This window comes from Orycteropus afer, unplaced genomic scaffold (assembly GCF_000298275.1).
Source record: "Orycteropus afer afer isolate SDZICR_OR568_19922 unplaced genomic scaffold, OryAfe1.0 scaffold00170, whole genome shotgun sequence".
Classification (NCBI taxonomy): domain Eukaryota; kingdom Metazoa; phylum Chordata; class Mammalia; order Tubulidentata; family Orycteropodidae; genus Orycteropus; species Orycteropus afer.
The window spans coordinates 2,341,449-2,356,104 of record NW_006921757.1 but is presented as its reverse complement, the minus strand read 5'-3'; the positions used below and the strand labels follow the sequence as shown (position 1 = coordinate 2,356,104).

General features: G+C 39.7%; 1 protein-coding gene across 1 annotated transcript in view; it reads right to left on the bottom strand.

Moving 5' to 3' along the window:
- The window catches only part of GRM8 (glutamate metabotropic receptor 8), a 1,151,282-nt gene that overhangs the window by 427,326 nt on the left and 709,300 nt on the right, over nt 1–14,656 (bottom strand). Inside the window, exon 6 of the mRNA XM_007946744.2 lies at nt 11,839–12,039. Coding sequence (XP_007944935.2) covers nt 11,839–12,039 — 201 coding nt within the window. The remainder of the gene's footprint in view (nt 1–11,838; nt 12,040–14,656) is intronic.

Sequence of the window (14,656 nt, the reverse complement as noted above, 5' to 3'; positions counted from 1 at the left end):
CCCACCAACCACTCCTCAGAAGGAAGGTTGGGCAATCTACTTCCATAGTGATACTGCCTTGGAAACCCAAGGAGGGGTCGCTATGAGTAGGATCTGACTTCATGCAGTGTGTTGTGTATTATATTTGACTATCCTTCTAACCAAATCATACTCACTGCCACTGAATTGAATCTGACTCATAGCGACCTCCCATTGGGTTTCCAATGCTGTAAATCTTTATGGAAGCAGACTGCCTCATCTTTCTTCCATGGAGCAGCTGGTGGCTTCAAACTACTGACCTTCTGGTTAGCAGTCAAATGCCTTAACCACCACACCATCAGAGCTTCTTATCCTTCTAAAGTATGCAGTTTTAGTATTTTTTTTTTCCAATTTATTGGCTTGAGATTAAATCACTGGACAATAGTCATAATACTGCTTTTTTTCTTTTTTATTGGTAATCTCTTATTTTTGTTTTATACTTTATAGTATTGGTTCAATTTGTAGAATATTAATAATTGTGGTAATAGATCTAATTCATCTCTTTAATGGGAATAACTATAAATTTATAATTGGTTGTAGGTTGAGAAAGATGTGCTTTATCATGTTAAACCTTTATTCCATTTCTACTCTGTTTTGTATTTACAACTGAAATGAGGGCTATACTTTAATCAGAACTTAGGCAATATTATGAGGTGTTTATCATTGCCTTATTTGACCTCTTAGTGTGTTTGTAGTGTACTTCCTAATATCAAACCATACTTGTTTCTTTAGATAGCTCAAAGGTGTTTAATGCAAACAAATTTGCTTTAAAATCAGAAATAGCAATATAGGATTGATTTGTCTCTCCATTTCTCCATGATTCTTAATTTTTGTCTCCTTCAGCCTGACAAAAACTCACCCCACCTAAAAAACAGTAAGTTTCAGAGACACAAATGTCACCTTCTCTCAGGTTTCATCTCCCTGCTCACACTGTTTAAACTTTCACCATTAATAACTTGTAGAAAATCTCTACATGTGCCCTATTTGTCTTTGTGCAGGTTCTACATGAGCAGTTAGATTTCTGGAATTCCCACTCTTAACAATGTTATACATAATTTATTAAGATCCACACAGGTGAATACCTTTGCAAAGTCAGTAAAACACAGGTAAACATCTTTCTAGTATTCTCTTTCACCAAAGATAATCCTCAATCCATGTCTTCTTCTGAATCTGACTTAAATATTTGGCAGTTCCCTGTCAATGGACTACTGCAACTATTTTTGAATTATCTTCAGCAAAATTTTACTTGTGTGTGATAGTAATGATATTGTTCAATCATTTCCTCGTTCTCTTGATCACCTTTCAAATATAGATCTTTCAACTGACTGGTTGGCTAGGTCTTCCAAATTTCTTGGCATAGATGAGTAAGCACTTCCAACTACGCATCCACTTGTTGAAACATCTCAATTGGTATTCTACCAATTCCTGGAGCCTTATTTTTTGCCAATGTCAGTGCAACACCAACCATTCATGATCATATGCTACCTCCTGAGATGGCCAAACATCGACCAATTCTTTTTGGTACAGTGACTCTGTGTATACCTTCCATCTTCCTTTGAACCTCCCTGTATCATTCAATACTCTGCTCATGTAATCCTTCAATAGTGCAACTTGAAGCTTCAACATTTTTTTCTTCAGTTCTTCAGCTTGAGAAATGCCAAGTGCATTCTTCTTTTTTGTTTATGTAACTCCAGGCCTTTGCACATTTCACTAAAATACTTTACTTTGTCTTCTTGAGATGCCTTTTGAAATCTCCTGTTTCACTCCTTTACTTAATCATTTCTTTCATTCCCTTTAGCTACTCTACATTCAAGAGTAAGTTTTGGAGTTTCTGCTAATATGCATTTTGGTCTTTCTCCCTTGTCTTTTTAATGACCTTTTGCTTTCTTCACATATAATGTCCTAGACGTCATACCACACTCATTTGGTCATTAGTGCTCAATGTGTCAAATGTATTATTGAGATGGTCTGTAAATTCAGGTGGAATATACTGAGAATTGTACTTTGTCTCTTGTGGACTTGTTTTAATTTTGCTCAGCTTCAACTTGAACTTGCATATGAACAACTGATGGTCTATTCTAATCAGCCTGTGGACTTGTTCCAACCAGTGATATTGAACTTCTCCATCATCTCTTTCCAGAGATGAAGGCAATTTAATTCCTGTTTATTCTGTCTGGTGATATTCACATGTATAGTTGACAATTATGCTGTTAAAGAAAGGTATTTGTAATGAATAAGTTTTTATTACAGTGTCCTTTCTATCACCAAGGCCATATTTCCCAACTAACGATTCTTCTTCTTTGTTGCTAACCTCATATTTGAATCACCAGTAATCATCAATGTACTTTGATTGCATGTTTAATCAATTTAAGACTGCCAAAGTTTGTAAAAATCTTCAATTTCTTCATCTTTGGCATTAGTGGTTGGTGTGTAAATTTGAATAATAGTCATATTAACTGGACTTCCTTGTAGACATACGGATATTATCCTATCACTGACAGCACTGAACTAAAGGAAAAATCTTGAAATATTCTTTTTGACAATAAATACTATGTCGTTTTTCTTCAATTTATCATTCCCAGCAGAGTAGACCATATGATTATCTGATTCAAAATGGCCAACACTGGTCCCTTTCAGCTCAATAATGCCTAGGATATTGATTTTCAAGCATTCCATTTCATTTTTGGCAACTTCAAATTGTCTGAGATTAAGACTTTGTACATTATACACTCCAATTATTAACAGATGTTTGCAGCTGTTTATTCTCATTTTGGGTAGTGCCACATCAACAAATAAGGGTCTTAAAAGCTTTGCTCCATTCACATCATTAAGATCGACTCTACTTTGAGGAGGCAGCTCTTCCCGAGTCACATTTGGACAGCCTTCCAACCTGAGGGGCCCAACTTCCAGCAGTGTATCAGACAACGCTCTGCTGCTATTCATAAGGTTTTCACTGGTCAATGTTTTCAGAAGTGAATCACCAGATCCTTCTGCCCAGTCTGTCTCACTCTAGAAGCTCCACTAAAATCTATCCATGTTGGCATGGATGACCCTGCTGCCATTTGAAATACTAATGGCATAGCTTTCAGCATCACAGCAACACACAAGCCACCACGGTATGGCAAACTGACAGACATCTGGTGGGTGCAACGTGTACAATATTAACATCATATTGCCAATAGGTTGATGGGGAGTGAGAGACTGACAGTCACTTAAGTTCCTGAAAAAAATTAAACTGTTTATAGTTTTCTTTTGATATATCTTTGGACTTAAAAAAAATATTATAGAAATAACTTTTTTTTTTTTTTCAAATAGTATCAATAAAAATAATCCTGAAAGGCAGATCTCTAATTACCTCTGGCTTCCCAAGCAGAGAGGAGGCTTAGCAAACCTATACGGAATACACAAGTAATTCTGTGTTATGTCCTGATTCAGAATGTGTTTAAAATACCCACGCAGACACGGCTCAGGTAAACTTTTCCCATCATGTTAAAAATCAGTTTGAGTGATTAAATTCAATCAGCCTACTCCTGCTGTTTACATCTTTGATGCTAAATAGTACTTTACAGTTTAGTAGTTTGACTAAATATGTGATCTTTAACTAGTTCTTGATATCGAGTAACTGTGGTGTGAAACGCTAATCATTCATCCCTATCAATTCTAATATTTTCCTTACACTGTTAAATGACAGACTGGAAGAAGCAGGATTGTTTAAACCAAGTATCTTTACAGCTTTGTTTAGTTAGGCATACCACATGCCAGGTTACAATCTCAGTAAGACTGAGTTTTAAAAGTCACTCTCTAATTTTATATCTACGGTTTGGGTAGCACCCAGCTTTCTGGCTGCTTCACTTCCCACTACTACAAACTGGAAGAGTGTTCTGCTACACCAATGACAGCTCTGGTATCTCAAACTAAAACCAGTTGCTCTTGTTGTCTATTCCACATCATGGCAAACTGCTGTGCAGGAGAGGAGCACTTGATCCACGGCGCTTTCAATGGTAATTATTTTTGGAAATAGACCGCTGGGCCTTTCTTCTGAGATGATTCTGGATAGTCTCATCAACCTTTGAGATACTAGCCAATTCTGTTAACTATTTTCACCTTCCAGGGACTCAAAATAAAAGGAACCACAAAAAGCAATTTGTCCTGATACCTAGTTAATGTCAGAAAGAACTATTTCACCAGTTTTTATCTACAAGAAGTTACTGTTCGAGGCAGCCACTACCCAATATTTAAATGAGCATCACTAAATAATTTCACCCAATGGATCAATTAGTTTTTTAGGTTCCCATTTAGCAAGTTTTATACAAATTGTTCCATGACATTGGTTACGTTTTTCACAGTGTATTGGCATTCTCGTTTTTTCCATTCTTGTTTGTTCTGTTTCCAGTAATCTAGTTTCCTTGCCCCTCCTTACCTTCTCAACTTTCCTACTGTGCAAATGCTGACTTCTGGAGTCAGAGAGTTGATTATTTAAGGGAGCACCAAAAACAAACCAAACCCACTGCCATATAGTCTATTCCACTTCATAGTAACTTTTCAGGCTATAGTAGAACTGCTCCATAGAGTTTCCAAGGTTGTAAACCTTTACAGAAGCAGGCTGCCTCATCTTTCTCCTATAGAGTGCTTAGTGGGTTCAAACCGACAACCTTTTGTTTAGCATTCCAATGCTTTAACCACTGTGCCACCAGAGTTCCTTTAAGGGAGCACAGTACTTATTTTATAAGCCTATTATATGGATGAAAAGTGACCTCAGGAAGTGGCTTCAATAGGCTTGCTTTTATCATATAATGCAAATCATGTAGCCCATTGCGTGCTCCTTAATGTTTCAACTGTTAGGAAGCTGTCTTAGACTGCTAGAGTCTAGACACTAGAGACATTAGAACTCTAGTGAGTTCACTAGAGACACAAAATCAATGAATCTTATATATGATAGAGAGATTTATCTCCAGGAAATGTCTTATGCAGATGTAGCAGCTGGCAAGTCCCAAAGCCCATAGTTGAGACATTAGGCTGGAGGCTTCTCCTGACACATGTAGCTGCAGAGCCTGACGAACCCAAGATTGGCAAGTTAGATCGCAGGCTAGTGACGCACAGGCTACAGAGGCCAACGAATCCCAAGAACAGCCAGTTAGATGGCAGGCTACTGGCTTCCAGGTGGCAGGGGCTGGCCAATCCAAAGACTGGCAGACAATACAGCAGGCCACTGGCTCAATTCCCAAGAAGCAGAAGTAAGATGAGCTGGATGCAGGATCCAGAGTGAGCAAAAAAGCCCATGAGCTTTGCCAAAATGTTTATATATATTGGATACTAGTTTAGAGCATATACAGCTACTTGGAGAACATTGTCCCAATCCTGTAAAGTTTTGTCAGTTTTGACTCATAGTAACCCTACATACAATAGAACAAAACACTGCTCAGTCCTGTACCATTTTCACAATTGTTGCTATGTTTGAACCCATTGTTACAGCCACTGTGTCAATCTGTTTGCTGAGCGTCTTTCCCTTTTATGTTGACCCTCTACTTTACCAAGTAAGATATTCTTCTCCCAGGACTGGTCCTTCCTGATAACATGTCCAAAGTATGTGCGATGAAGTCTTGTCATACTTGCTTCTAAAGAATGTTCTGGCTGTACTTCTAAGACAGATTTGTTTGTTCTTCTGGCAGTCCATGGTTTATTCAATATTGTTTGCCAACACCATAATTCAAATTAATCAATTTTTCTTCAGTCTTCTTTATTCATTGTCTAGCCTTTACATGCATATGAGGCAACTGAAAATATATGGTTTGGGTCAAGAACATGTTAAAACAGTGAATTCCATAAGCATGGGTCCAATGACACACTGCAGTTGCTATGAAGTGAGTCCCTTGATCTGAGATGATATATGTTATGCACTGGCAAAGAACTTGTCTGAATTATGTTCAAATATCTGTTGAAAGGTAAAGTTTGTAAGTGATGAACTTGGATATCTAACTGATCAGATTTATAACCAAGATCTTAATGCAATTCCATGGTTTTTCCTCACCACTTATAGTACAATCTGAGAGGAAATAGATGAACTTAAAAAATTAAGTATGCAAAATAAAAACAAAGTGTAAAGATTTGGAAAATTCTGCTGTACAACCTAAGGACAGGTGTCCTAGAATGTTCACTAAGGATGTGGCTACACAAAATTTTGTTAGAGATTAAGCCTATGACTCATGAATCTAACCAACTACCATCAAGGAAAAACAGCTTAGACTGAAGGGGACAGAGAAAAAAGGAAAGGAGAGAATGTTGTGAGCCTCTTGGAATGCCACAAGCAGGAAATAGGTGAAAGAAGCTACTTCTGTTATCATCTGAGAAAAGAAAAAGACCATCTGTGGAGCAGCCCTGAGATCAGCAGAACTGTTGGGAGAAGCAGAGGAAACAGAATTGCCTAGGTCTCAAAGGGTGGGGCCACACCCTCCTATCTTTCAAAGAGTTGGACCTCTGCCTACTTGGTTCCAGACTGTGGGGCTGTCATTAAGGTATGCCAGAGGGATGGGGCTGCCACCCAAAGTACAAGGGGCAGGGCTGCTACACCCAAGGGTAGAACAATAGGGCCTGGTGGAACTGAGGGAGTGGGGTCACCACATAGACTAGGAGAGTGGGGTCACTCAAAGCTGCAAGAACAGATTTGCCATCCCATTGGGCCTGGAAGGCAGAGCTAAAGCCCATGGCCAAGGCACCTACATGCAGAATCCAGACACCATAGCCAACACCCAGTCTGGAGGGTAGAGTCACTGCCTAAATGGTCTCAGAGAATAGATGTCTGAGCAGGCCAAGGGGCTGAGGGCCAGAGGAAGGCCTGCCTATGAGCACAGCTGTGAAAAGGCTGTCCTGGTTGAAGAAGTGTATTCTGAGTTATTTCTGATCCTGAATTACAACTTGCTACTTCTCTAATAAACCTCAAAGTCTGTGAGCTCTGTGTGGCCATTTCAATGAATTATCAAAACCATCAAAGGAGTAGAGAGCGCTGGGGGATGGATGGATGGTTGGTTTATTTCCAAGCCTTGAGAGCTAATGTAAATTGTTCAGCTGGGTTTTGGAATTGCTTGATGCTTTTCATCCCTTCTTTCTCTCAAATTTCTCCTATTTGTAATGGAAATGTCTACCTTGTGACTGTTTCATCATTGTACTTTGGAAGCAGATAATTTGTATTCTAGATTTCACAGCTTCACAGAGGAGTTTTTCCCAGGATGGAATTTCGACTAGGAGCTAATTTAAGGCTTTTGGGACGATGTGATGGGGTGAATGTGTTTTGTATGTGACAAGGACATGAATTTTGGGGGACCAAAGAGTGGAATTTCAGGGATTAAAATTTGTCCACCCAAAATATGTGTCAATTTTGCTTGGCCATAATTCTCAGTGGTTTGATTTTTATGCAATGATCACTTTGGCAATTATGTAACAAGGTAGTCATTCCCTGTGATGTGATCTGATGTGATCAGCCAATCAGTTATAAGGGGATTAGGGTGGGATGCAATGAACTTACTCCAGTCATAGCTCTGATCCAGTATAAGGGGAGTTTCACTAAGGTGTGGCCTACATTACCTTTTATCTTACAAGAGATCAAAAGAGAGAGAAAACTAAAAACCAAACCAAACTCGCTGCCATGGAGTCGGATCCAACTCATAGTGACCCCTCCTTGGGTTTTCGAGGCAGTATCACTATGGAAGTAGATAGCCCAACCTTCCTTCTGAGGAGTGGCTGGTGGGTTTGAACTGCCAGGCTTCTGGTTAGCAGTCAAATGCCTTGGGCACAACCTGATTATCATCAAAAAAGAAGAGACAGGAGCAGAGTACATTCTTTACATCCATGGTGTCAGTGCTGAGAACTCCCTAGACCCAGGAGAAGACTGATACCAACACACATGTAGATGTCCAAGGAGCGCCAGATTCAAAGATATTGAAAGGAGACAAGGATCTTACCCCAAAGTCAATAGACAGAGAAATCCTTCCCCTAGAGCTGGCACTCTGAATTCAGACTTCTAGCTTCCTAAATGGTGAGAATAAATTTATGTTTGTTAAAGCCATCCACTTATGGTACTTCTGTTACAGTAGCACTAGATATCTAAGACAGAACTCTAGAACTAAATGCTGTCCTTGATCCTGGTTGCATTTTCTTCCTCCTCCTTCAATAGTTTTGACGGTTTATTCCTATTTGAAACATCCCTCTATGTCTTTTATCATATATAAGCAGCTTGCTGAAAGTGAGGATGACTTAAGGCACCTACTGATGAAGGTTGAAGAATACAGTCTGCAGTATGGATTACATCTCAACATAAAGAAAACAAAAATCCTCACAACTGGACCAATGAGCAGCATCACAATAAATGGAGAGAAGATTGAGGTTGTCAAGGAATTCCCGTTGCTTGGTTCTACAATCGATGCCAACGGAAGCAGCAGTCAGGACATTAGACGGCGTGTAGCATTGGGAAAGTCAACTGCGAAGGAACTGTTTCAAGTGCTGAGGAGCAAGGATATCTCATTGAGGACTAAGGTGCACCTGATACAAGCCATGATATTTCCAATTGCCTCGTATGCATGTGAGAGCTGGACAATGAATAAGGAAGACCGAAGAAGAGTTGATGCTTTTGAGTTGTGGTGCTGGCGAAGAATGCCGAAAGTACCGTGGACTGCTAAAAGAACTAACAGATCTGTCCTGGAGGAAGTGCAGCCAAAATGCTCCTTGGAAGCAAGAATGGTCAGACTTCGTCTCACCTATTTTGGTCATGTTGTAAGAAGGGACCATTCCCTGGAGAAGGATGTCATGCTTGGTAGGGTGGAGGGTCGACGAAAGAGGGGGAGGCCTTCAACGAGATGAATTGATACGGTGGCTGCGATGATGGGCTCAAGTATAGCAGGGATTGTGGGGCTGGCGCGGGATCGGGCAGTGTTTCGTTCTGCTGTGCATGGGGTCGCTATGAGTCGGAAACGACTCGACGGCACTTAACAACAACAACAAAGCAAGGTGTTAATAATTATAGAACACTAATTGATAAACCAATAATTAAACACTCAATGAACATCTTGAAAATTACTGAAATTAGTGACTGGCACAAATGGTCAAGTGCTTGACTGTTAGCCAAAAGGTTGGTGATTCAAAGCCACTCATAGGCACCTTGGAATATCAGCCTAGTGATCTGCTTCCAAAAGGTCAGTTTTGAAAATTCTATGGAGCAGTTCTATTTTGCGTGCATGGGGTCACCATGAGTGAGCACTGACGCTAAGGTAACTAACAACGACTGTGACAGAAAAGCCAATAACAAAAATTTACATACTTGATGAACATCCTGAAAATCAGAAGAATTATAGATTCCAGGATCATTTGCTTACACCCAAGTCTCTTACTCTCTGTCATCAGGTATTGGAACACAGGCAAGGCTCAAGCCATAAATAAAATAAATCTCTCTAAGGACCTTAAATTCTCTTTAAAGTTTCTACACTAAAATTCATTTACTTCACCTAATCATCTGGACCATACTTACTCTTATATCAGACACAATTCTATCACACTTTAACAAGTTCCCAATGTTTTCAAGATGAAGAACGAATCTGTAAGACCTATAAGATCCTGTAAGATCTCACATGGTTCTTCTGGCTCTGCTTACTGCTCCATCCTTATCTCACACTCCTCTTCTCTTCAGTTTCCAGCTATCCCTGACCCCACTGGCGAAATTTCTTCCATTATAAGCCCTCAGTCCAACATACTTCTCTTTTAAACATTTATCACAGATTATTACCAGCCACTCCTCGGAACGAAGGTTGGGCAATCCTACTTCCGTAGTGATACTGCCTCGGAAACCCAAGGAGGGGTCGCTATGAGTTGGGGCCGACTCAACGGCAAACAACAACACAACAAAAACAACATTATTTATTTGTGTAATTATTTGATTAATATCTAAATTCTCTAAGAAATCCTAAATTCCACGTCTGCTTTGTCTGTTGTCACCACTAAATGTATCTTTAGCACCTACACAATGTGTCACAATGTTCAGTAAATTTCAGCTGACTAAATTAATAAAATTTTGTATTTGCTTTTCTGTCCATAATAGACTGACATAAGCAAATTTTGGAAGGAGTCACTCCTGAAGACAAACACAGCAATAATCACAATAGTCTGGTAACACTCAAATAGAGGAAAAAAAAATCTATCAAAAGTGGATAAAAGAACTCAGAAATCATTAGAGTCACAGGGCAAATCATCTTAATAGTCAATAACAATTAAGACATTTCTTAACAGTCTTTAATAGCATCATTATATTACAATGTGGTATAAGAATTAAAACTACCAAGAAAGAGTTAAGTTTCACCCTATGTTTAAGAAAAAGAGAAATTAGTAATTCACCTTTAAAATTATGTCATCCAGCTTGCTTTAGAAGTTTTTACTGTCTTCCAGATGTGACCTGTCATTGTTGCTATGTGCCATTGAGTCGGACCGACGCATAGCATCCCATCCTTGGGTTTCCAAGGCAATATCACTACGGAAGTAGATTGCCCCATCTTCTTAGCCTTCTGGTTAGCAGTCAAGTGCCTTAGCCACTATGCTACCAGAGCTCCTGATGTAACCTGTAGTTACTGAAAATTCATCTTCCTACCCCCTACCAATACTGGATAAACGAAGTGTTTCCCAACCTCACAGGATTAGGGTAAATAACCTTGTACCATACCAGTCCCCTTTTGCTCAATATGATAACTGCATGAAAATTATTTTCCCGTTAGTGTTTATAGTCTTAACAAAAGGATTGTTATGTCATGTTTCAAAAAAATTCTGGAGAAAAAGAGGATATTCTGTGTTGAATGCAAACCAAATTTTGTCTCATGTTGCCTGACAAAGCAAGAGAAGAGGTTTCCACTTGAATTCTAGATTGAAGATCACCTTGTACTTTTTTGAGAAAGGCTGGCAGCTGAGGTCACTGGAGTGTATTATGATGGACAGTCGGCTGCTCCACGCGCCTCAGAGGCATGTCCATTGTGTGGATTACAATCAAACTGAAAGAATTAGACAGCTCAGAGCATTCTATCATTTTATCTGAAAATAATGGCCAAAGTCATGGGTAGCAACCATTACAACTTTCATGAAAGAATAGCAGCATTCAATAATGCCATCACGTCAGGCAGGTGGAACTGAGTACTATCAATCCAGTATACTCTGTATCAGTTTGTGACAGTCACAGAAGCAACAATTCTGCCTCCCCAGTAGGCCAATGCCATCTGTACCACATTACAGTCAGTTCCTTCTCAAAATAGGCAGCTCCCTGCTTCAAACTGGCTTGGACCACTGAGAGAAATACAAGGAGAGAGGAGATGTGGAAACTCAGCACAGCACTCTGAGAAAGTAAATGTAGACCCACTCCAAGTCACGGACTTTCCTCAAGCCAACTTCTGTTTCAAAAGCTTGAAATCAGTTTCCAAACAGAATGTTGACAATCCCTTCTCTAATAAAGGCAGGAACAAAGCATTTTCAAAGTAACCTCATCTGTTGTCAACAGTTCCATATGAGCCTTCTAAGCTATTTCTGAAATTGCAATATTTAAGTTGAATATTTTGATTGCTAGAGGCTTATTTTAAACTTCAGCTTCTTTCAGAAGTAGATTAATGGTAGCACACAAAAAAAATATGTGCTTGAGATTTAAAAGCAGGTGGAAAAATTCACACTTCTGGTTAAAAAGGGGAACTGCTTCTAATCCGGTGCTTTCCACACTGCCTGAGTATCTTCTATATATAGGGGGGAAAACATACCCTGCAGTCATTTCTAAAGTATTTAGAGGAAAAAAGAATAGCTATAACTTACCATTAAAATTTACAGCCCGAATGTAACCGAGTAGCTCTTTCCCATCAATGACATTCATCCGTGGACACAGGCCAATATACCCGGGGCAGAGATCCTTGTGGAGATTGTGCAGAGCATAAGCCATGGAATACACCGCGTCAATGACAAACTGGACCTTTCCTTCCTGTTCATAAGATGAATCCCGTGCAATGCGCTCCAAGCCTGCAACACAGAAAGGGGAACCATCAGTCCCCTTCGTGAGATTTCAATAAAAGATAGCATTAGGGCTAAGATTTCCTTCATTTGAGGCATATTTAACGAGACAAAACTATTTGATTTTACTTTCGATTACTTTAGACTGAGGCAGGTTTTTAAACTGGGCATTGGATTTTTCATTTGAAAAGAACAGAAACAATTTCATTAGCAACCAAGAGATATAAAGTAAACAAGAGAAGTATGATTTTATTATCTTTAGTTCTACTTTATTGAGTCCTATTACAGTGTATGTTCTAGTAATTATGTAACATTGCAGTAGTGGCTTGATCTTTTAAGTAAAATGTGTAGAATGACATTCTTTTCATCTACTTCAGCTCCAGGTGCTTTTATTTAAAAAAAAAAAAAAAGCATATCTGTTCATGTTTTGAATGTCTTTTATTTGACAGCCTTTTTTCTAAATATCATATGACGATATTTCCTTGAGAGAATTTTATTATCTTTAGGAAAGTCATCTCATTTATTTTTCTCTTGAACTCAATTTTCTACTTTAATTTTCTATTAAAAAATGTAGATCTCTCACACTTAATGTCATTCTGAAAAATTGTGTTTGTGTTTAGGGCAGATTTTGGGATGAGAATTGACATTGGCTTAGTGTTGATGATTTAATATGTGCAAGAAGTGTAGGCTTTAAACAGGAAAATAAAACAGGATTTACAACGGAAAATAAGTTAGGAATCACCTATAATGCAAAATTCTCAATCTAAAGATGAGAAAAACCAAGGTTCATGAAGACTAAAGTCACATGGGTACATAGAGCTGATTTGGGCAGAACTCTCAGATGTCTGGTAGCATAGTGCCTAAGGCACTTGACTGCTAACCAGAAGGCTGGTGGTTCAAACCCACTAGCCACTCCTTGGAAGGAAGATGGGGCAATCTACTTCCGTAGTGATACTGCTTCGGAAACCCAAGGAGGGGTCACTATGGGTCAGGTCTGACTTGACAGCACATAACAACAACAACCACCACCCAGATGTCAAACTCCAAGTCCGATATTTGTTCACTCTCCAGACAATTGCAGATTTATGAAACGAAAAGGGGTCTTCTATCACCTTCATGTTGTTAGGTGCCGTCAAATGGATTTTTACTCATAATGGCCCCATGGGACAGAGTACAACTGTCCCATAGGTTTTCTAGGCTGTAATCTTTACATAAGCAGATCACCAACTATTTCTCCTATGGAGCCACTAAAAAACCAAACTCTGCTGTCAAGTCAGATCCAACTTAAAGCAGCTCCTCCTTGGGTTTCCGAGGCCTTATCTCTACAGCAGTTGCCAACCTTTCAGATAGCAGTAAAGTGCTTAACCATTGCCACCAGGGCTATTCACCACTAACTTTATACATCCACTAACACTTGGAGAGGCCACAGGCAAACACCTTAACCTTTCCCATGGATGTCAGTTAGTAAGGCTTTCTATTTAAATATACTCATTTTCTTTACACTAATATGTATCAATTTAAAGAACTGAATGAAAATGTTTTATATGTCCATTTTTTTTCTATAACTAATTCTAATAAAATTCTGTTAAGACCAATGACTTTCTTCTAGACAAATGTGATGGTCTATTATTTGTTGCATTCATTTTATTTGGCCTTGGTGACAGAAATAACGCTGGAAATCGCATGATAGAATTTTGCAAGACCAACAACTTAGTCATTGCAAATACCTTTTTTCATCTAATCATTTAATGCGAGGCAAGGCTAGGCTCCAAGCCCCTGAGCCAGGAAAGAGAGAGAGCAGGAGAGGCCAGGGACTTCCAGAGCTGGGGAATATCCAGGTAAAAGAGGCGGGAGGCAAGGCTAGGCCCCAAGCCCCCAAAAGCCAGAAAAGGGAGGGAGCAGGAGAGGCCAGGGACCTGAGGAGCAGCAGGATATCCAGGTAAAAAGGAGCGGATGGCAAAGCTAGGCACCAAGCCTCCTAGAGCCAAGAAAGGGAGGGAGCAGGAGAGGCCGGGGACCTCTGGAGTGGCAGGATATACAGGTAAAGGGGAGGTAGGCAAGACTAGGTCCCAAGCTCACTAGAGCCAGGAAAGGGAGGGAGCAGTCTGGGACAACAAAGTGGCAGGTTCCAGGTAGGAATTAGGTAAGGGGAGGATGCAGAGGTTTCCAACAGCTAAGGGAGACAAACTTGTCTGTCAGTTTTTCCTTCTGTGGGGCTTATACATTGCTATGAGGCTTGAGGCTGTGCCACTGGTGTTTTACACACCAGCAGGGTTGCATGTGGTACACAGGTGTCAAGGCAACTTACAGACTAAAACAGACTAGGAAGAAGGAGGAGGCCATCCACTTCTCAAAAATTGGCCAGGGAAAACTTTATGAATAGCAGAGAAACACTCTGATACATTACTAGGCAACTTTATGAATAGCTAGGAAACATTGTCCAACACAGGGCAGGAAGACTAGCCCCTTGGGTCAGAAGGCACTCAAAATATGACTGGGAAAGAGCTGCATCATCAGAGTAGAACCAATCATAATGATATGAATAAAGTAAGTGTTTCAGGACCTCCATGTGCTGACTGGGCACGACTCAAATTGAAGAGAAACAGCTGCAAACATCCATTAATAA